At 49.9% G+C, this 22,833-nt stretch overlaps 1 protein-coding gene across 2 annotated transcripts in view; it reads right to left on the reverse strand.

The window, feature by feature from the left end:
* LOC144176011 (proton-coupled zinc antiporter SLC30A1-like) overlaps positions 1-17,826 on the reverse strand; it is a 30,703-nt gene extending 12,877 nt beyond the window's left edge. Inside the window, exons 1-4 of one of the 2 annotated variants that reach the window (XM_077705109.1) lie at positions 17,716-17,826; positions 10,695-10,956; positions 10,388-10,610; positions 1,105-1,381 (exon numbers count right to left, since the gene is read on the reverse strand). In XM_077705109.1, the coding sequence (XP_077561235.1) occupies positions 1,105-1,381; positions 10,388-10,610; positions 10,695-10,889 (695 nt within the window). In that variant the 5' untranslated portion in view covers positions 10,890-10,956; positions 17,716-17,826. Of the gene's footprint in view, positions 1-1,104; positions 1,382-10,387; positions 10,611-10,694; positions 10,957-17,279 lie in introns of both variants that reach the window. The other variant, XM_077705108.1, reaches the window with a different exon arrangement.
* Positions 17,827-22,833: the final 5,007 nt, after the last annotated feature.

The raw sequence follows: 22,833 nt of genomic DNA on the forward strand, positions 1-22,833 counted from the left end.
TGTAAACCCGGCCACCCCCATAACCAAAACCGCGGTAGAAATCGGCGAAGAGCACTCTGCCTGAACCACGAGAAACTGCTTCGCCCAGCGGCCATGTTTTCCAATCTTCACCGCACCAAGATTGCGGCGCCCAGTAATGTCGTTCTGGAGATGCCGCGCTCCCAAAATTGCTGTTTTAAAATCAACTGGCAAGAGTAGTTTGTGAAAAGTTTATATAGAAAAACTTTAAAAATTCGCACAATATAACATGTGCAACCCGACATTGTGACTTTTGAAAAAACTATCCCGTGGACAATTTTATTTTATTGAATGATCAATCAATTAAACCTTTACAAACAGCATCACCTTGGAGGTGCTGGAAAATTATGCTGTCAGTAAGGATTTTTACTCACTGAAACTGACGGGAGCGTTAAAATCCTTGGCTCTTATACTCTTTCGGAGCAGATTGGCGCAATTTTTGCAATTTTCAAGCTTTTGGAGCAGCCTGGCGCAGGAAAACGAATTTGTATCAAAACTGCGCAATATGCGCAGCTGTCTCACCCCTGACAAATCGGCACACACTGTAGCTGCTGAAACTTGTCACCGGCCACTGGAGCAGGAGTATTGCTGAAAATCAGTTCACGAATAGCCGGTATTCAATGGCATGGAATGCATGCAGGCAACCAAGTGTGCGCCGCCATATCTGTGGCCAAGCGTCTGTTGCTACGCGACAATATGCACACGGCCCGCAGATCAGGCACCCCTCTTCTCCTCCATGCAACCGTGTGAGTGCGCCAGTACTCGTTACGTCGGGCTCCGCAGGATGGTGGTACTTGTCCATGCTAAGCACGACTGTGAAACACGACTGTGTTTCGCGGTACAAACTCTTCATCACCGAATGCAAAGTATTGCCTCGAGTTCAATGTGAGTGCGATTAATAACATCTCTGTTGACGCCAACGCTAAGAATTGCCAGGCAGACACCGCGGCATTTGATTCGCCAACAGTTGCTTGTGTATTTGACTACTTTTTCGCCGCTGGAGTTCTTAGCGGAGCGCAAGTTCGCTGCAATACCCGGGCTAGGCGACGATACTGAGCCAGCGCTGGCGAGCGACCGCCGTGTCACCTGAGGGCGGGGTCGACGTAGTAGCGCTGCTCCCAGGTGGTGAGCCAGATGACGAGGGAGCTGATGATGACGACCACCGAGCCGAGGGCGTCGGCCAGGATGTGCAGGTAGACGCCGCGGATGTTGAGCTGGCCCCCCGTGCTGTGCGGCTGGGCCCCCCCGGCCGGGCCCCCGCCCACCCGGTTGTCGTTGATGTCCTCCTCCAGCCCCTGCAGCACCACCTCCTCCACCGTGGGCAGGCTGTGGTGGTGGCCCCGGCTGTGGCTGTGCCCGTGCTCTGCACAACAACGGGGCCCACGACGACGCTCAGCAAGTGGCACAGCTCTGGGAAGAAGGGTGGCCGCACTCACACACTACTCGAGGCTTTACAACGCCGAGATTCAAGGGATCCCTGCAACTGCAGCCACTGCCATTTGCCAGAGTGTGTCAACACCAGTAAGTGATATCCAACTCGCAAAAATACACCGACCAGCTCGATACAGGACATACTTTGATATAAGCAATGGGCATCGTAAAAGCACAAAAGAACATTCTATTGACATAATTACCTTACCTCACTATTCCACTTGTGTAATGCTGCAGGCCAAAAAGGCCCAAGCAGGAGGGGCACAAATACAACCACAAAATCAGTACATGACACAGATGGACTGAAATACATCTGAGTAAGAGGATAGAGAGTTGAAGGAAAGCATCAAATCAAAGCACTCGAGAGGCATTCGGAGTGGTGGTCAAAAATTCACAAAATTAAACATTTGGTTTGACAAGATCTAAGGTTTAAAGGCAATGAGGGGAAAGTTATTCCATTCTGTGACAGTTATCGGGAAAAAGGAAAAAATTAATAAATTGGTAAGCGCAAAATACGGAGTTAAAGATAGGACACGAGAATGACGAGTTTTCCTGGTCGAAACTGGGGCTATGTAATGCGATGGGTCTACCACAGGTGTGTTGCTAATTAGCGAGTTCAAGAATTTTAGACGGAGAAGCTGACGTCACGATTGAAGGATCTGGAATTCATTATCACACATTAGCTAACTAACAGAAGTACTATGACCATACTTTGAGTAAATAAAATGCACTACTCGCCTTTGAAACTTTTCAAGGAAATATATCTTAGATTTACTATGCAGATCCCATGCAGTACAAGTGTATTCTAGGTTGAGACGTATTAAAGAGCCATATGCTAAAAGTTTCACTTGCGAGGGGGCGTCTTTGAGTTCGTGCCTTAGAAGACAGTGTACGGAAAGCCAAGGAAGAAACATCAGCAATGTGTACATTCCAACACAACTTATTTGTTACTGTTAAACCAGGCTATTTATACTGGCTAACTTCTTTTAAGGGCTGGCTAAGGGAGGAATAGGAAAACTGAAGGGGATTTTTCATGTTAGAAAATTGGAGGGAAACAGATTTATCGAAATTTGGCACCATGCCCCATTTTTTGCACACCACAAAAGGGCAGTGTTGACAGCAAATTGGTCATCTGGCGAGTGTGCATCAGTGAAAATCATAAAGTGAGTAGGCTTTATTTTAAAAGGCTGTATTTTCGCCGGATCTGCATGTATGTTTGTGTTTATTGGCGCAAGGGTATTGAGGACCAAAGAGTGCCAAAACTATGTTAAGCGGTCCGTCAATAGTCAGGTTTGAGCTTAAAATGTGTATGAAATGTGTAAGAAAAGAGAAGATGACAGGACAGGGTTAGAAAAGACAATAGGAAAGCAAAAGAAGGGAGAGGAGGACAGGAAAAGGCGACTGGCTGTTTACCCCCTGGCCGGGTCAGACTGGGGGCACCGTCTACGGGAAGCGGGGGCCGAAGTGGTGTGTTGCCTCTGCCAGGGGCCCATAAAGGTCCAAAGCTACCCTGGCTTTGGCTCAACCACCAGGATGCCCTTTTCCCCGAAAACGGCAAAGCCACGCACAGCCAAGGGCATGGGTGGGTCCAACCCACATGGGCTCGGGTCCGCGGTGTCGCCACTACCGTCACCTTGAAACGCAAGGCGCATCTGTGGGGTTTCACCGGGTCAGTAAATTGCACGAAACAGTCCTGTATCTTCATCCGTCTGCAACAGTAGGCACTTCTCCCCACTGCCTAAGGAGTCGCAGCAGCTGAAGCATCTGTGCAGAAGTGCCAGATTAGTGCGAGTGCACCTCTAGGCGTGTGGGCAGAGGATCTCGGCAGCTTCCCTTAGCTTGCACTAGCGCTTGGCAAGCCTGCTTCCACAGTCTCCAGTGACCACGTGGCCGCTGTCCACACGCACAAACTCGCCCACCACTCATCCGGCGATGGCATTTGGGAAATTCTTAGCGCTCGCTCCAGCCTGTGATGGCTTTACTCCACCCATCAGGCCTTGCAAAGTCACCGCCGGCACATTGAAGCAGCTTTGGACGGTTTCCTTCGTAACATCTGCCCAGGACCTACTTCAAGCAGGCCAAGGATAATCTAGACACAACACGAGGGAAAGAAGATTAATCTGGCTCCCTACACACACGAGCAATGTATGCCTCATTCCTTAGAATCTTGAGCGCCGCGGGGACACCGCTTCGCACGACCCATCAAAGTAACACTACACAAGAAAGCCTAAGAAATGCAAATACTACAGCGAACGACAAAAGTGTGGAGACAACTCGCCCGTTATTCGCAGTCTGGGCTAGCACAGCGGGATAAGGATGGCAAGCAGAAAGGGCCACCCGCGAGCAGCTGGGCTAAACCACCCTTAGGTTGTGCTGGCCACGAGGAAAAGCCAACCTGGGGACACACTTTTGCAGCAATTGACGTTCAATACATCAGGATTTGCTGCTGCTGTTGTGGCTCAATGTAATGTAATTTTTCCTCTGCGTTCTTATTGTGAATAGTCATTACTATTGTTATTGTAAACTATTATTGCAAATGTATTATTTCTTACTGTTTATCTACCTTTCAAGAGCTACGCTTCTAAACACTAACAAGGACAGACTTAAATATGCCCCCCAAATTTTACGCTCCCAGTTGTTCTTGAGGGGGCAGACTGGTCTTAGAGCTATTTTTTTTATTTACCAACCAATTTTAATGAAACTGCACTGTGTTATGGAGCTTTTGTGCTGATTTCAAATATGCCATTAGATTTTTTGTAAGTTGATTATATTTTGAGTTAATTATTAATTGCCATTATAGTACTTGAGGTGTTACAGTACTGATCACTGTAACACCTGCTGATGCCACGATGATGTTTTGTGACCTGGCCATGATTTTGTGCAAGCTTTTTTGTGCAAAGCTTCCATCGTTTAGTTTTAGTTTCCCCAGCATCTTGTGATTCTGTTTCTTTCGGTATGTGCGATATTGCTTGGTTTGTACACGAGTGTGTATATTTGCACGCCCACCCTGTATGAGCCTGAGAAAGGCTTACAGTATTAAATAAATAAAAATAAATAAAAAAAAATAAAATTTTGGGTCACAGTTACAAAATAAAGACTCCATACAGAATGGCAATTACCACGTGGCTAGGCAGACAAATGACTAAAGAATACAACATAGGAAGAACTTTTTTGATTCAGCTATTTTTGGTCGTTTTACAACACAGGGAACTTCGCTTCTCCCACGCTCTGCCAGAAATGGCTCGCAGGTGGTGCCAATTGAACACAATAATAATTTTACAAAGCCTCCATTTGAAAAATTTGTTTCCAACATTGTATTCTCCGCACATTTCGGTATCAGAAGCAAAATGAATTAAAGTTGTACCTGCTCTGGGTGCCGAGATATCTGACGATCAAATGCTAGCTTTACATTGCAAGAAAAGTGCCGTTTCACCATTGAATTCCACGCTAACTGAACTGTACAGTGCACTTTATACCCCTGTCACACGGCAGATCTAATGACACTTACAGCAAATGTCATTCGCTCTAAATGTCATTAATTCGGCGCTACACGAGAATACCAAATGACATTCAAGGCGAATGACATTTACTGGCTAACTGAGGTCCCGGACCTCAGTTACACCTCAATTGGCGGCCGAATGAGTAGCCTCGACAGCAGTAGTGCGTCCCTAGACAGGAACATTCAGGAACAAACCAAAGAATAGTGTTTCTAAAAACTGTCAGTAAACGTATATTTTCTTTTTTGTATTGTTCTAATAAAGAAAGACCAGCAAGTACTAACAAATAAGAAAATCTCGTCCCCAGTGCGCACTCAGACTCGTCTCAGCTTGTGATGTCTACTGATGTCATCTAAATTGGTGGTTTTCTTGTTTTTATTTAAAAAAATATTCCTTTGTTACGTTTTTTTGTTAAATATTACGTGTGAAAACATTCTAGATGCGCTTGAAATGTAATTTTGCGGTTTTGCGAGCTCGCTAATCGTCACCGCTATCCCAATCAAATGACATTTGTTCCACCGTGTAGACCCACACGGCCGAGCCAAATGTCATTTACAGCTAATGTCATTCAGTTTGAATGACATTAGATTTGCTGTGTGACAGGGGTATTACATTTGCTATTACAATATAATAACAACAAAATATGGTGCCTTTTAAAGGGACACTGAAGTGAATTTGTCAAGCTCCGTTTTTGCTTGCACTGCGTAGACTGGCTCAAATTAGCACACTTTTCATCGTTTATCCGGTTGACAAATCGGTAATTATTTTACAAAGCGCGAAAGAAGAAAAACTACCATGCGCGGTTTGCGGCGGCTGCACCAACTAAGGCTGTGACGTTGGGAGGAGGGTGCACCGTGATTGGACGATGCCCAAGGTTAGCAATCAAACAAGTTTCGGTTTCGGTTCTGTAAAACATAACCAATGGCGTTGTTGGATGGGCATTCTCAATATCTCAGTAATCATCGTACCGCGCTTCTGCCATGTTGTTGGCTGTAAAATGCACAAGATAAGCCTCCCAGGACGGCTTGTAGTCGTAGCATTCACTAACCGAGACCTACATGAACGCCCTCCGCGTACCCGCAGACGCCCAAATGTCATGCGCTTTTCCCACATATTTGGAGCTTGCCTCCCTCATGCCTGTATCGTAAAAAGCGTGTTCGCACCAGGCCAAGGGTCTGTTCATTCTGGCCTGTTCCCACTGCCTGCAAGCAGTCGGTGCTTATGGCAACAGCACGCCAACGAGAACTCGCTAGCGCGCCAGTGCCAGCCTGCGCGCGTTGTGTGAACTAGTTCGTGTAGCCATGAACGTTGCGGCCGAAGAAAAGGTGAACTCAATATAGAAAACATCGGTGGAAAACAAAAAAGTTAACTTACAAAAAAAAAAAAAAAAGCACGTAGCCGCGGGGATTTGAACTCGTGACTTGCAAAACACTTGCGGTGACATACCTAGCACCTCAGACAACTGAGCCACGGAGCGGGATGCGAAGGCTTGGCTAATATAGGGTATATATTGTACAACCGGTTTACACTTTTATTTAGTTTTGGCATTTCAAGCAGCTTAGGTGACTATTTGTTGTACTGCGCTCGTGCAGTAAGCGTCGCCCGAGTTTCTACAGTAGCTCACGTCTAGCAATTGCATTTTGTAGACGGAAAAGCATTCGCAGATGCGTAGTAGTGCTGCTGACCGCTGTGCTTGTTCGCCCAGCGCAAAAAAGTGCTTCCCGCGCCCTAGTTTTACGCTGTACGGTAAAAATATCAGTTGATTTTATTTCCTTAGTACCTGTATTGACTTCGCGGACTCTTCTCCCGCCTTCAAGAGGCCTTATGTTTTCCTACTGGCGTACCAGTCAGCGAAGCGTCGCATGTGCGCTTGTGCAGCGCTTGTGTGATTGACTTGGAGCTAGATACAGTGTACAAACAAACCAAGTAAAGAAAGGCACATTCTTCCATTCACAAACGTGTCCTGGCTTCGTTTCAACTAAGCGAACGAATTGCGACCAAGCAATTTTTTTTAACCTCCTGGACTGCGACGACCCGCCGGCGGACGAAACGCTGGGCCGACTGACTCTGTTGGCCGGGGAGCCGTGCAGTAGCGCCGCAGCCAATTGCCAGCTCATCCCTTCTTGACGTCACACGAAAACGCCACAGAAAATGGGCGAGCGTAAAGAGAGGAGGACAGCATTTTCGAATTAGTTTTTCTACTAAATAAAATCGCGTAAACGCGTCTAGAGTGGTCGAAACATGGCCTGGGGACTCCGGACTACAATTTGCGCTAGTAATCCCGCAATGTTTACATATCACTTCAGTGTCCCTTTAATGAGGAAATTTACGGACTGATAGAAAAATAGCTGTGGAGGCTAAAAATGCGATTTTTGAAAAAACGCATTTTTTGACCGTTTTTCGGCCCCAAAGACACAACTGCCCCCTTAAGGCCTGTCACTTGCAACTCAAGCATCGCCGCCCGATAATGCGGTGTTCGCACTTGCGACTAGTGACGATGCAATCGCATTTAGTGGAGCTGTTCCCCATCCTGTACGACATTTGCACTGGAGGAAAAACGTGTTACACCAGCACAAACAGCAAGGACAGATAGAAATCACTCTAAATTTAAAACACCACCATACTGTGAGTGACAAGAGAAGCCGCAACTAACAACGTCAAGCAGGTGCTTGTCAACATATTATTGCAGACAGAAATACCCCCGTTAGCTATAACGCCACAACAGTCGCATTACCACCCGTAAAGGTTGCTTCTTTGATTAGACACAAATTCTGCCGCCTTCGAAATTCTCGGTGTTTCATATGACAAGACTGCGAGTCAGCCCACCACCCCATATCCATCCAGCTGTATATGAAAATTACTTGCTTTTATGATTCAAACACATTTCTGCGCAATGGTAAGTTCCACGCTGTTCTTTGATTCGTACATCTGTATGCTGAACCCGCAAAGCAAAGAAGCGAAGCGCACGGCGAGTCCCCTGTCAACAGCGGCCCATTGCCGTTTACAATGCCGGAAGAAAAGAAGAGCTTGGTTTCCGGCTACGTCAGCACACTCTGCGGCCACGATTGGCCAACTGGCTTGCCATGGCATCGCGTGACGAGGAAACTCGATCCGAGAGCTATCGGCTATGCCGTGGCAAAGCAACAAACAGCAACAGATGGCTGGCCGCTTTGCGACGTCGCAAACATTGCGAGACGTCTACAATCTGCAAGAGGGACACACCTTTAGGCCTAAACTCAAGCTCATGTGCATAATTTGGGATCCGTTTACCACTCCCCACATAAGCACGTTGGAAAAAATGTAGCTGAATAGAACTCGCTGCTGGGTAATAGTTGGCGAGTAGTTCCCATGGTTCGAAGCACAACAAAAAACACGGACAGAGAACACAGAGTTGACAGGACACGTGCTATCCTATCCTGCCCACTGTCTTGTCCTGTACCAAGGAGAAAGAAGTATTTCAGGAGGGGAATCCGCTGGGCTGGGACAGCGCGGGCGGGCGGCGCATTAATGTCACTGTCTGGCGAGGGGGAAATGCACCTTGCGGAGCAGCACAACAGATGGCGCATCAAGCGCATTGCCATAGTTTACAAGTTTTTCTACGGCGCGACTCACAAAAATCGTAATATCATCCAAAATATTGTGAAAATTGCCAGATTTGTTCCTGTAAAATAAATAAATAGAAGTGCTGGACATTTTAGCAGCAGATATTAATAAATACTGCCCTAGTTAGAAGCCGTACCGCGCTTGAAAAGAAGCACTGGAAGCAGACGACGTCTGCCGACACCGCCTTCCCGTCACGAGTGGTTCACGCCCGCCACTCTCTCCTCTCGCGGGCGGCTTCTCAGATTTGCGCGCGTTTTTCATGCTTCACAGGCAGGGCGGCGAAGTTATGGCAGTCTAAATATGAACTAATGGCATTGAAGATAAGAACCATCATTCACTGGAACTAATCGTACCTAGATTCTCAACCACGTTTTTTAGTGTAGGCTCATGTTCGGAAAAAATCAGAGCCTCTTCGTCCTACGGAAAATGTTTGAAATGCGATGATTTCATCCGCCGCAAACCGACTCCAATGAAAGTCTAGTCGCGCGAGGCTACCCAAGGCGGCAGCCGGCTATGCACTGATTGACCTTGAACCGGCGAGTCTTTTCCCTTTGGCGCCTCGCGACAGAGGGCGCGTCGGTGCCGTGCCTGGCACCGTGACTTTATCCCGCCACCGGAGCAAGCCCAGTTGCGCCTCCTGAATAATTCTTGCTCCGTGTCCTGTACTATACTATCCTGCCCTGTCCTGTCCTGTCTCTGGGACTGATCTGTCTACTCTGTGTTTGCTGTCTGTGTTCTATATGGCACTTCAAACCACTGGACAGACTAAAATAAAAAACTGTGAGATTCAAATATTCTACGTTTTTACCTTATAACTCTGCAACGAAATTATTGCTTCATGATGATATTCCTTCCCCCCAGATGCGTCGAAGGACACTTCGTTTAGACTTTTGTTCCGTGCTTTTTAAGAAAATGCTTGGGCTGGACCCCACCAATTACTTAACTCCCTTGTCGAGATGTACGTACCATGATCAACTCGAAAAATTTGCCGTATTTCGTTCAGTGACTGGGACGATGATGTTCAATGTCAGAATGTCAATCGCCTTATGCAGATTATGCTGTTTTGATTTTTGTTGTGTTCTTGTTGAAAAGTTCCTGTCCTGATTTGACCTCTCAATGGCCTGCAGCATGCACATAAACAAATAAAATGAGAAGTAAATAATGCTTGTGCTGTGCTTCCACATCAACTGTGCCCTCCGTTGTCCACCACAGTACCATGCACTAAATGCATTACATTTAAACCTAGTGAAGCAAGGTAGAAACCCACTATGGAACCCACACTGCAGCTGTGGACTCCACGCTTGCTTGGGATGACAAAGGAGATGTGAACTGCGGCTGGGGACAACTCAGGCACAACCCCAAAACCCCAAGCCTTCTTGGCGCCAGCGAGTACAGCCATATCGTCAAGTTCAAGAAGCCAGCTGCTTATTGCTACTTTGATGTGTGCTCTCCTAGCATCGCCCATTTTAAATTACTGTATTGCCAGAAAAATGTGCTCTCACATTTCACCAAATTCCACTCCGCTACAACACCCTTAGCAAAGCTTTGCCACAAGGATTGCCTCCTGGAAGCACGTATAAAAAATACACTTGCAATTGACCAATAAAGTTGACAGCTGTCTCATTTCAAGCCAGTAGTGCCAATATTCTCTGAGTTTGCCACTGTCTGTTGGACGTGCACGCGCCAGTGGTAAGTCGATACGGTCTGCTCTCGCATTCAGCCACACACGTCTATTGAGCGCACTTGTATGCAAGGCGGTCAGTGACAATGGCACCGAAACAACGCTCGGGCCACACAGTAAGTAGCACGGCCTCTGAAGAGGAGGAGGAGGGGCGTACCGCGGAAGAGGCACAGGCCAACCATGTTGACGAGCAGGCCGGCTATGCCGACGTAGAGGATGAGCTCGGGCTCGTCGATGACCTCGGGCTTGTAGAAGCGCTTGAGGCTCTCCACCAGGATGGAGAAGCACAGGGCCACCAGGAAGACAGCGTTCACCAGGGCCCCCAGCACCTCCGCACGCGCCCAGCCAAACGTGTTCTTGGACCACTTCTTGGGCGACATCTGCACGCACACGGCCACCACTGCATCTCACGGCCTCTTGGGCGGTCTGCACGAGACGTGCTAGACCACACAGAGCCTGCCCACCTTGATGGAGAGGAAGGCGATGACGAGGGAGATGACGTCCGAGAGCATGTGGAAGGAGTCGGCCACCAGGGCCATGGAGTTGGTGACGTAGCCCACAATGATCTCCACCAGGAAGAAGGCCGTCGTCATGCCAAACATGAGCATCAGCCGGCCCCGCCGCCCAACCCCGCGGCCGCCGCAGCAGCCGCCCCCCATGGTGGTAGTGCGCACTCCCGCTCCTCACGCAGCCGCCGCCGCAGCCATGCACATCCTCCGCCGCCTCCTGCAAGGGACGCAGGCTCGCACAAGTGCGCCACAGACCCCTCCTTCCCCAACATGCTCGAGCACGCCTTCGCCACTGCCCTACTTCGCTACTGAAACAACCAGGCTTTTGCTTCTTGGCTGTGCCCCTGCAAAATTTAGTCCCACAAATAAGGACGCCAACACCATTTGCACAACAGACCGCCGTGACATGCATTATCCCCCTGAGGTGTGTACACTGCTCCAACGATCGCACGAGAGAGCTCCAGTTGGCAGGTGCTGAAGCTGTGCTCCATACTGTGGTCAGATCAGAACGGCAAAGGCTAGCCAAGACTTTCTCCCGCAAAAGTCACTCGTGGCTCCTTTACTACCTGTGAGTGACAAAGACAGGCTGCTCCTAAACGACAGCTTTTCTTCCTCCCCAAGGCCATGCCTTCCTGGAGACATCTCCAGTCTTCAGCCACATTCGAGTTCAAATTCATAAGGACTCATTTGGTCCCACACCCTACACTGTCTATGTGCTGCTTTTACCCCTTTTTGCAGCTGCTATCAGTGGTTTTGAACACACTATTGATATTATAGACGTATAAGATAGCCCAGTTGCATTAGGCCCAGGGTAATGTATGATGCCACCAATAATGTAGAGAGCATGCAGTCATGTGAAACAATAGCAATGTCATACAATGAACTAAAGAAAAGCGAGCAGCTTAGCACACTTTCCTGGCGTATGCCAAACATTATGGGAAGGGTACATGAATTAGTCTGTCAGTACCAACATACTGGTTGCGACTGTGGAGTTCCAGTCTATTAGGAATAATGCAAGTCCCATACGTTGCAATTCTTTTCCCATCATTCTGCCATGTGGAATGTGGTCTTGCTGAAATCAGAGAGAACGAGATCAACTTCTCTTTCCTTATCGAGAACCGGAGCGCAGTTGTTGGTCGACTGCAATGAAGCGACGGTAGAGCGACCGTCCCAAACCCAATGCTGGAACAGGGGAAATTTGATGACACTCAACAAGCTGTGTGATGCACATGGCTACAATGTAAGTATGTGCCACGATTCAAGGGACGCCAGCTTTTGTTACCTCACTGGCCATATGCAGAGCTGGCGCAGTTGGTGCAGCACTGGGCTGCTACTGCGCACTCCTGGGATGAAATCCCATTGGGTCACACGTGTTTTAAAGCGGTGGCCATATTACTGACTGGACAACAACGGCACTTTTTCACATGGGGCACTTAAAGCTTTCGCCTTAAAACGAAGCTTTTGGCAGAAGGGGGCCTTCCCTTTCAAATGACATTTTTGGCGGAATGGGGAACGTAAGGCATTCGCCTAAAACGCTAGAATGGGACACTTAAGGCCAACAGCACTCCAATTTTTGCCAACGCAAAAATAGTGCCATCTAATAGTACACATTAAAGGAGTGACAACTGCAAAACACCGTAAAAAAAGAAAACAGGAAGGCGGGCGACACAAACCGCTCGTGAAGATTGGCATTTTCGGAACCGAAACTGGGAGAAAAGGCTGACATTACCGGCAGCTGAACGTGACATAGGTGATGGAAAGGAAGTGGTGTGTCGGTGCCGGCGGCCGCTTGCAGCAGCCTCCAAATAGGCGCGGTAGCATCGCGTTTTGCACTTTTATTTCCCCACAACTGCCACTATCATTTTGCCGAGGCCAATGGAGTTGGGCGCAATTCTGACTTTGTGGTGCTATCAACCGAGATGAAGTAGACAGTTGACAGTTATTTTGGACTTAGAATACCTGCTGGAGTACAAATCCTTGCCACTGCGAGTAAAAAAGCAGGTTCAGATTTACAATGCTGTTTGCTCGCATGATGTCGAAAAGGAGCTTTGGTTAGCCGGTGCCTTGGCTATCAGCCCCTCCCCCCCTCCCTTCCGCATTTTTTTTATTGGAACAAACTGCGCACGGATGGCAATCAATCGCCAACCTCTTGCTGTGTGTAGACAGATTATCGAATATGCCCCCAGTAACTTTCACCTTGCTGCACATAAAGGATCAAATTGTAGAATTGGTTTGGAACTGCATGTCCGTTCCAAAAGCTCGATGAGGCCCTTAAATGCGAAAAGTTCCGTGGTTTGCTAAGTTCCCACAAGGACGTGTGTGGTTGATAAAATTTTACAGTCAGGTAAAGTAAAGTTAACATGCTGCCCACATAAGTTCCTCGATTTAAAAACGCTTTCGCACTTTGTGAAGATGACAACCGACATTAGTGCTGACATATTTGTTACCACTAACAAGGGTGATTTTAGTTCACTTAGCAAGGAAGAAAAAGTAGCACAAATGTTTACACCGGCACGTAGAACTCAAAACTGGTCGTTCAACTGTTGGAGTCGTCTAAGGGGTGGAGCCAGCCCAAATGCAGCACATATATTGCACGCCAAAGTGCAAGTGCTGAAGGACTGACAAAATATTTATGAAAGGCAAGTGCGCGTTTTGTGCTATTTTCGCGAGTAAAAATATTTTCAAATAAAAAGTTTTGCCAACTTCCAGGGCATTGCAAGCACGCGTATAGTTTGTCGGCTTCCGATCTCTCCTGTAGCATTGAAAAATTGTGGGCATTGCTAGCTGTGCGGTCCGTTTTAAAATGCGATGCCACTGGCGACACAGCGCGGCGGTGCAGCAGAGAAGCTCCCTGCGTGCGCCAGGCAGCCGCTGGAGAAGCACGAGCTCCACGGGAAGAGTTCCTCTCCTGCGTCACGAGCCACTTGGATGTTGTTTTGACGACTCGCTGCAAGGTGCATCGCCTGTTCAAGCTACTTTGAACGCTTGCAGCTGCTGTACTATGTGGGTATCGGGCTTGGAACTTCGCCAGTGTAATTTTTAGAGCATGAATAGCACAATCTGAATCAAATCTGGACAAAGAAAAATTTGAGTGCAGTTGGCCTTAAGGCCTTAAAAATCAGTGCAACTGCAGCATCTGACGGCACTGTAACAACAGGTGCCGAATTGTGGCTGCTTTGACGACAGTACGTAAATATTTGATTGACAGTACGCCATTGCTGCAATGTTTGTGCAAAGCTCACGAGCACTTTGGAACTATTTCCACCATCAAATTCCTGTCCCGCCTTGCGTTGGGAGTTGCACCATGTTTCTCGCACCACATTTCGGGATTCTGTTGTCAAAACTCCTGCGTGCCCCCCTTTTGCACTCAATCCCTTGACCCTGCCTCCTCCTTGGAGGGGCCACAGATCTACGGCATTTTTCCCCTCGCAGCTATTTCACAGCCGTCACTTTGTTGTCACAGCAGACTGATTAGGCCAGGGTCCCTCAGGAATTTCATTTGCTCCTCTGAACATCACCTTCTTTTGCTACTTCGATGCTACAACTTTACTCTTGTCTCTTGTATCGTGCATTTACGTTTGATGTACACACTCTGAAATAAACACAACCGCTGCTACCCTAATGATGCTCCCTACGGCGGTCTTCCAGTACCCCCGGATACCACAGTGGTTTCCCAGTGCAAAAACCTGCCCTCTCCCACAGCACTGCTGTGGGTGGCCCGGGTCTAGAACTCGTCACAGCCAACTCATCCCAGGTGAACTTGTCATCATAGGCCATCTCGCACTAGAGAAACTCGTAACCTAAGGCAACTGCCCATCTCGTCGCAATTTCCGTTTTTCGTCGGTCATGTTCAAATGAAAAGAATGCAGGAATTCATTTAATGCGCTACTTAAGTGTACACATCCTTTCACCCTTTCTTACCTAATGTTTCCCGGATGGCCTTGGAGGAACATGCCAGACCAGACAGCGCATTTTGTTGGGTTTTTTTTGTGTGCTTCGTTCAGGTAATCGCACAAGGACACTAGAAATATTAGGTATCATTTGCTTTTTTTCTGCTTTTTTTAATTTCACACTATTACTTCTAGGTAATCAGGTGATGGAGCTGTATTGCGAAGGCCTTTCCGATTTGGTTCTGTATTTTCGGTTTTTAATATTGCGATCTTATTATTTTTTATCTTCTCACCAATGATGATTGTCAGGTTTTGCCAACAGTAGCTCAAATGGGTAACCTTCGTTTTCTTATTGTTGTTACAATGACGTATATGTACACTGATATCTCAGATTCCACCACGTGGGCGCCCTCCAAAACATGAAAACATCTCTTCGTGCAGCTCCACTAACTAGTGGATGAACAACAAAAGCACAGAAGATGAAGATAGGACAAGAAAGGCGACTCCCCCAAAAAGTGGGACAATTTCTTTAGAAGGAGAAGAAAAACAAAAAAGGGAAAGCAAAACCAAAAGGCGAATTTCAACCAGCACCTGCAAACAAACGAACAGAGAGGCCAGTCCACGAACTACGAACAGGTCAAGCTGGGACCAATTATCAGGGTTGAAGCCACTGACTCACCCCCTCCCCTCCCCAAGTCCGCCAAAAATGGAACTGCGAGACGAAATTTCCAAGAGCGAGAAGGTCGATGCTGCCAGTTTCCCTAGTACAGAACCACCCAGAGCCAGATGCCCGCTTTGACCAGTTCACCTGGGACAAGTGGGCCTCTTCCCGGATGGCCCCTTCCGTGGGGGCCACGTGCAATCCCTGCCTGGCCTTGGCAAAAACCCTGCCACTACAGAATTCGCACCGCACCCGAGCAGAGCAGTCCCCGTAGCTTCCTTTAGCCACTCCACTTGATCACTGATCAAAGACGGCATTCAACGCAGGCCACACATGGGAAAACCAAAGACAACACAAGCGCTGTAAATGTGGCCACTTGTAATGCGAGTTAACTTTGACAGCAGTGGAAGGGGGCGATTCACCACCGTCTTCGCTCGTCTCAACGTAAGCTGTGAGCCCTCACAATAAAAGCGACCAACACCAACCAAACAGCGCCCGTAAAGTTTGGGGGAAAAACATAGTTCTGGCTTTGCTGCTGAACACCTGCCAACAATTTGTACTTTAAAGCTTTGGCGGGGTGCGCTATTTTTACTGGACGGGACCCTCGACTGCGCATGGCTGCCACACACAGCTCCTCTCTGGAATCCCTGCTTCCCTGCTGGGCACGAGGGAAGCACACCCTGGAGCCCCTCCGCAGTGCCCTGCTGGGAGGGGGCTGCTTCCACACGTCCCGAGCAGCTGTGCTGGCCAAAGAGGCCGCCGCTACGTGTGCCCTTTTAAACACACGAACGCTATCACAAATGCACAATCGGTGGCTGATAGGGGCTGCGGTGATAAGCGGCCCAGCTGCCGCTGCACGTGCCAGCCCCCACAGGCTCGGCTACACACGTGCTTTCGGAAAAAAAAGAAGGGCCTCCACTCCTTCTGCGATGCTAATATCAACGTCTTCACCTCAGCCAGGCGTGAAAACAATCAAACCTCCCTGCAACCACACCATGTGCAACTACGCACACAAACTGCTCAATGAACACACCAGCACCTGTGCACTCTAGCAATCACATCACCTTGGAGTCCTCCCGTGTATGCACATAACTGCATATTCGGTCCTGCACGGTGTGCCGACGGCTCCTGAATTAGCTCTAGGAGCCCTCGAACGGCTCCACTAATCTTCAAGGGGTAGCATTTGACAGCCTCACTTGCGAACAGCCCTTGCCGACTTGTTCTCGCGAGAGAACACATTGCAGCCATTGGAAGCGGATTTTGAGCCTAGACAACCACTGCATCGCCGGTATAGTCTTTCGAAGGAGCAAGCGAATCCTCAGTAACCCAGAAAGCTCTTCTGCAAAGAGCACCTCGGGGAAAGTAGCGTTACGAATGACCAGGCATCCGCCGCGAAAGGTCGATAGCGCTAGAAAACGGCATTAACAAGCTCGCCACGGGACCCTTGCCAGGTTTCATGGGACCAGTAAGGTATGCCGCAACCTGTGCAATACTTGCTTGTGTCAAGTGCGCGTGCTGTGCCCGAAGTTCGGCTAGGGATGATTTCTCACTCTCACCGTGCCCAGAGGAAACCAAGGAAACTCGCCCGTCTGGTCTTTCGCCACTGGTCAGCGAACAGTGTTCACACCTAAAGGAGGAGAAAAAGCTCCCGTCGAACAAGGCCCTCGGCCTGCGCTTCGTGCCCGTCGGTCGCAGCGCACTTTGCGGCAGCCACCGGCCGATCGAAGGACCGCGCTGTCACCGGAACGGCGGTCACCGTCGCTTCAGTCACGCGGCCGCCCGTGCGAAGAAGAACGAGCCCGTTGGCTTCCAGGTCGTGTGGGAAGCGAATTCGCGGCCGCCGCACATTTCGGCCACGCTTGGCCGCTGCCGCCGCTTGAACCGTGTCAAGGCGCGTGCAGCCCGTGGCGTCACGAAGCCGCCAGCCTGGCAAAAGCGCAGCCCCCGTAACCCTGGGAAGCGCTAGGAGAGCGCAAACCGCTGACTCACTTCGGGGGGCTTCCGCGATGTGTCAGGGCGCAGCGTGCAGGCGTCCGAGCTCCGGGCTTGGATCGGCGACGGGTTATCAGCTGAGCCCTATCACGGCCGGGAGACCACTCATGAGCGCAGCCACCAGCGCGAAAGAAGAGACTCACCCGCGCCCCGCACACATCACCGGGCGCGCTTTGCGCACCGCACCACACTGACGGCGGCGGCGACTTCGACCACAGTAGGCACCACCACGTCGGCCCTTCCCCGCACCCGCGCTGCTTCCGCTTCGCCGAATGCGTCGCCGCCGCTCTTGGGCCCTCGCGAGGACGCGGCCTCCTCCTGCTTCGCAGACGACTCCTAGCCCCGATGCCGGCACGCTCGGCAATGCAACAGCAGGCCGAGCAAAACTAGCTCTCGCAGCGCTCCGGAGAACACCGTGATCGGGACATCTCACCGTTCGCACACATCCTTGGACAACATCTTCAATATCCTCCAATGCAATGGATCAGGCCAACGAGCCAACGATCAGCCGGCCTCAGACGAGACGACTGTTTCGGCAGCTGCGCGCGCAAGTTTCGCACTCAAACAGGCCGAAAACTCCACGCTTCAATAATTTCGCCAAAGAACTTGCTCTAAAATTGCTCTAAAATTACGCTGTTTTGTGATGTAGCTCTGACGGAAAATGCGTAGGCATTTCGTGGGACATCACTTTTAGCGGGAAATTCAATTTCAGGGGAGCTGATGGGTGAGCCCATCAGTCGACTCCGCACATATGGACTGCGCTTGAGTAGGGGATGATGAAAGACTTCGATTACAGCCAAGCACTTCTTACCTTCGATTTCCAGACAGTTCAATTGTTCCTTCCAGCTCAATTAGTTTTATTCTCTTGGAGCCGTCGGCCGTTTTGCGTGTCGTTCTGCCGCTATAACCGCTTTGGATGCGACAGTAGCGTATCGCATTTCATTTGTCGCATTACTATATCGCATCTCATGTAAGCAGGACAATTCGCTTGGGGGACGCGTCGCATCCGATGCCCTAAACCAGGGTAGATCGACAACGCAAATGCAACTTCCCGAACGCATGTAGCGGCAGTCGCATCGCACTTCTCGGCAACGTTTATAGAGTGTCACTCGGGCTGCGTTGCCCGGGCGGCGTTTCCGCAGGGTTCCTATCCGGTGGGATAGTGGGCCTGGGCCTCAACGAAAGCCGTCGCCCTTGAGTCGCTTTCACTGGTAGTGGTGGTGGTGGTGGCCCATAAAGTGGTGCATACCCACTCAGGGGGATTGGCCAAGAAGAGTGTTTTTTTTTTTTTTACTAAAAAACCAAATAGGCAAAGAGGTGCAGTCGAAGAAAGAATTTAGAATATAGGTTGAAGATAGAAATAGAACAAGAAAGAGGAGCGAGAGAGCCTGATCAGAATCATTTTAACAAGGCAGACGAGCCTTCTCTGAAATGAAGGAATGAATGGCTTGACAGACATCCCCATGGCAGTGGCCTAGCTGCGTGCCTCCAAACGACAAAAGCACTGGCAAGGTTAGTGGCATTCCAAGACGCCGCAGGGGAGCCTCCAGCAGCCTTCTCCGGTGATGCGAGAATCGGCGGCAAAAAAGGAAGAAATGCTCATCCGATTCAATTTCATGGCAGAAGTGGCACAAGGGTGAGGTTGCTAGATCTTCCCGGTATAGATACCTGTTAAGTGGGGGAACACCACACCGAAACGAAGTCAGCGAAACTTCACAGGAGCGAGTTTGGCAGAGGCTTCTTTTCCACCGAAACCTGAGGTGTTCGAGTTCCGGAGAGGTGTGCAGCCCGTGATCGGACACGCCCTGGGCCAACAGGTATTGTCGATAACGGGCTAGCAACACGAAAGCAAACGGGGGAAGCACCTCCACAATAGGTAACGACAATGCCATTTTCGCTAATGTATCCGCGGCTTCATTAAGGGCTAATCCACAGTGGCCAGGGAGCCAGACAAGCCTAATTGCCCGCACATACGTGGGAACGAAGGAGTAAAAAGTTTTAAGCATGGGACTGACAGATTCTGAAGAAAGGACCATGCACACGGAGAGGGAATCCGTGAGTATCATCACTGAAGATTGCGCCGAATCGAGTTTCAGAACAGCAAGAAGAATAGCCAGAAATTCTGCATAAAATATGGGAATATAATCTGGTAGACGCAATGAAAAAGACCAATTCAATGCCGGAGAGAAGATACCCACCCCAACTTCCTCATTTTTTCCAGAGGCGTCGGTTGCAATAACCACGTGCGATGGGTATTCAGACTGGTGAGCCAGGAGAATGTTTTTAATTAAGTTGGTTGGAAGCAACTTAGCATGTTTTGGGAAAATGTTATCAAAAGAAACCTCCACTACTGTGGGTTGAGACTGGAAGACGAGAACTGATAGGAGCGTGGAATTTAATGGTTGAAGTAAAGAATTGGCAAAAATGACCTGCGGGCGCCGGATACGAGACCAATTAGAGCCGAAAAACGCAAATGCGTGTTAGACAAACACAGCCTGTGATCTGGCCAGCGGTGACTCTAGGAACTTTGCAAATGCATTGATGGTGAGATATTTAAACCTGGAATTCAGCGTTGGGACTCCGGCCTCCAAGTACAATACCCGAATCGGGACGTAACCGGTAGGCCTAAGCAGCAACGCAAAGCTTGTCGTTCCAGCTTCACCAAAGGCATGCTCTCCGATGTTGGTTGGTTGGTTCCAAAAAAAAAATGGCTCGTACCCACTCAGGGGGATTGGCCAGGAAATGGGCGCTAACTGAGAGAAGAGGAAAAACTGGAATGTGGATTAAAAGAAGAAAAGTGAATAAATACAGGAAAAAGGTGAGTATAAACGGGAATAAAAATATAATAAGCAAACTGCCAGAAAATGAGGTGCGGTAGCAGATAGAGCTCACCAACTACAAAATCAACCCAAATGAATAAGGAAAGGATAGGCCGAAGGACAATCGTGGAAAGTACGTAAGAAAATTAAAGAAAGAAGATTCGGCAGCGAAGGAGAGGCAGTGAGCGGGAAGGCAGAGGATACAGGCGCAGAGATTCGCTGAAGAGAAGTTTCAGCATGCGAACTGTAATGTTATCAGGTCCTGGAGCCGAGTCAGGGGCTAGACGCAATGCCTTCTCGAGATCTTCCATAGTGGCTTCCTCAAAGTCATCCTGACCACATCCTGTGAGGATTGGTGGCACCACTGATGTAAAATGCGTATGCAGTCCTAGAGCGATCCGGTTCAGAAAATCTTGAGTTTCATCCGGGGAATTGATAACGGAATCAACATTCTGATCGGGAGGAGCCACTTTCCAACTGCGTAATAATTTAAACAGGGTGCTTTTTCTCCGCGGGTCTGATAGAAGATAAAGCCGTTCTGACTTATATTGTTCTTTAGCCTTAGCAATAGTTCGTTTAAAAATTGCGCGAATAAAGTTTAAATTACTGCAATTAGCAGGGTTCGCGTCTCCTGCGTCGTCTTTTTCTTCAACGTGCGGACGCTTGGCTGAACCCGCAGCAGTCACAGCCATGTCCGCGTCCATGGTTTCCTCCCCTTGCACTACAGTGTACCTTGCACCAACGCTTCCCCGGAGGCCCCGGCGTTCGAGCGTCTTTCGTCGCTCTTATCCGCGCCCTCCTCCTCGCTGGTCAGCGTTCCGCGTGGGTCCTCGGCGTCTCCTTCCTCCGCGCTAGCGTCGGCTTCACTCGGTGTCGTCGCGGTAGTTCCCGGGGTCTAGCTGCCACCCGTTCCTTGCGCTGCTTCCTCTGCTTCGGCGACGTCCATGAGGTGCTCAGCAGACTCCTCGGGGTCAGCGCGCCCCGTTACCGACGCGTACGAGGGCACGCACTGCGCGGCGAGATGTCCAAATCGCCGACACTGGGTACAACGCGGCACCTTACACTCACGGCGCACATGTCCCTGTCCATTGCAGCGAAGACACTGCATAGGCCGCCTCGACACCACCACTAGGGCGACTAGGGCGAGCTCTCCCGCGACTCTTATCTGATGTGGCTAGTCGTCCAGCTTGATGCCTCTTTTCAGCTTAAGCGGCACCGTCCTCGTCGTTGACCCCTTGTCTGTAACGCCTCGGACACGCCAGCGTTCGCGGTTCACTTCGGCCACTTTGCCGTACGGCGCGAGGGCGGCACGAATGTCTTCGTCGGCGACGCCGTGCAGCAGCCAATGCAGTTTCAGCCGTACCTGTTGGTCTTGCGGTTCAATGATGACGCACCGCCAGCCCTTCACCTGTAGCTCAGTGACCGCTAACATCCTCTTCGTCGCTTCGGAAGCGAAGAAGATGATCCTTTTCGTCGGCTGCGTATTTTCGCAGCATTTTGGTGAGCTCGTTCCTTTTATACCTCCTTCTCACGCTTCGCCAGGCTCCTTAACGTGTCCGGCCTCCGCCACAACTGGGGCGGCCACGGGAAATGTGGGTTTTTTATGCCCCGCGGCCTGCGTTCGGAATTAGGCTTAACTGCTGCTCCGAGTGAGGCTAGTCTTGGGGTATGTTGAGCTAACCTTGCTGCGCAGCTTGAGCTCCTTGTTTTGCTTTCGCAAGGAGGCGGGTCAGCTGCCTCCGCGTTCGGCGTTGTCGCCCACATGCAGCTCGATATCAACAGATGAGGCAGCTTCAGTCATTGCGGCGGTGGATGCGGTTGAAACAGCGGCGTGGGCAAATACCCCGCGCTCTGGCTTGGAGGGCGCTTCGGTGCCTTCGGTCAATCCCTCTGATGGCGTTGTGGGGGTCAATCCCCCCAATAGTGGGGATTTGCCGGGTGAGGACTGCTCGGCGCTTGGTTTATCTCAGGACTGAATCTCCTCAGTGACTCCAGAAATAAAGTTCCCTGCTCCGTGCGAGAGAGGGTCATGGAAATCTATTTCAAGCTGCAGCGCCTGATAATGTCTCTTACCGCAGGGAAGTCGTGTGCCGAGGGGCAAGTCCTTGAACTTCGGCGGGAGCTGGAGGGCTTCCGGGATTGTCCTCCCCGGCCTGCGGATGGGGGTTCCGTGGCGGCTTCTACGCTCTACGCGGATGTTCTTGCGCATCCCGCCGTGGCGCCGGGGGCTCCGCCGGCTTCCTCCCCCCCCCCCCCCCCCCCCCTGTCCCGGGTGTCGTCCGTCGCCGGGGATGGCCGGCAGGAGCACACTCTCCAGCTTCGCACCAGCAAAGGACATCGCAACGCTACTAAAGTCTACATTCATCAAAGGTGAAATCGTAGTCGGCCCGGTTTCATTAAGGCCCGGGCGTTCAGGTCTGACGATCGCATCTAAGACCAAACGTTACCTCGATAACTTAGAACGCGCCATAACCACTACCCCAATAACCAGATAGGCTTTAGAAATCAGAAAGCCCATTAGACGCCTCCCTCAATTAAAGATTTCCGGAGTAGACTGGTCCATTGTGCCGGCTATGCTCTTGAGCCAAATCAACTCCCAAAATGAAGCACGTTAAACGCCTCCCTCAATTAAAAATTTCCGGAGTAGACTCGTCCATTGTGCCGGCTATGCTCTTGAGCCAAATCAACTCCCAAAATGATCTGGCTATTTCTACGGAGGACTTCCATCATCG

This window comes from Haemaphysalis longicornis, unplaced genomic scaffold (genome assembly GCF_048455015.1).
Source record: "Haemaphysalis longicornis isolate Haplotype H1 unplaced genomic scaffold, Haemaphysalis longicornis Haplotype H1 scaffold_3, whole genome shotgun sequence".
NCBI classification, from domain to species: domain Eukaryota; kingdom Metazoa; phylum Arthropoda; class Arachnida; order Ixodida; family Ixodidae; genus Haemaphysalis; species Haemaphysalis longicornis.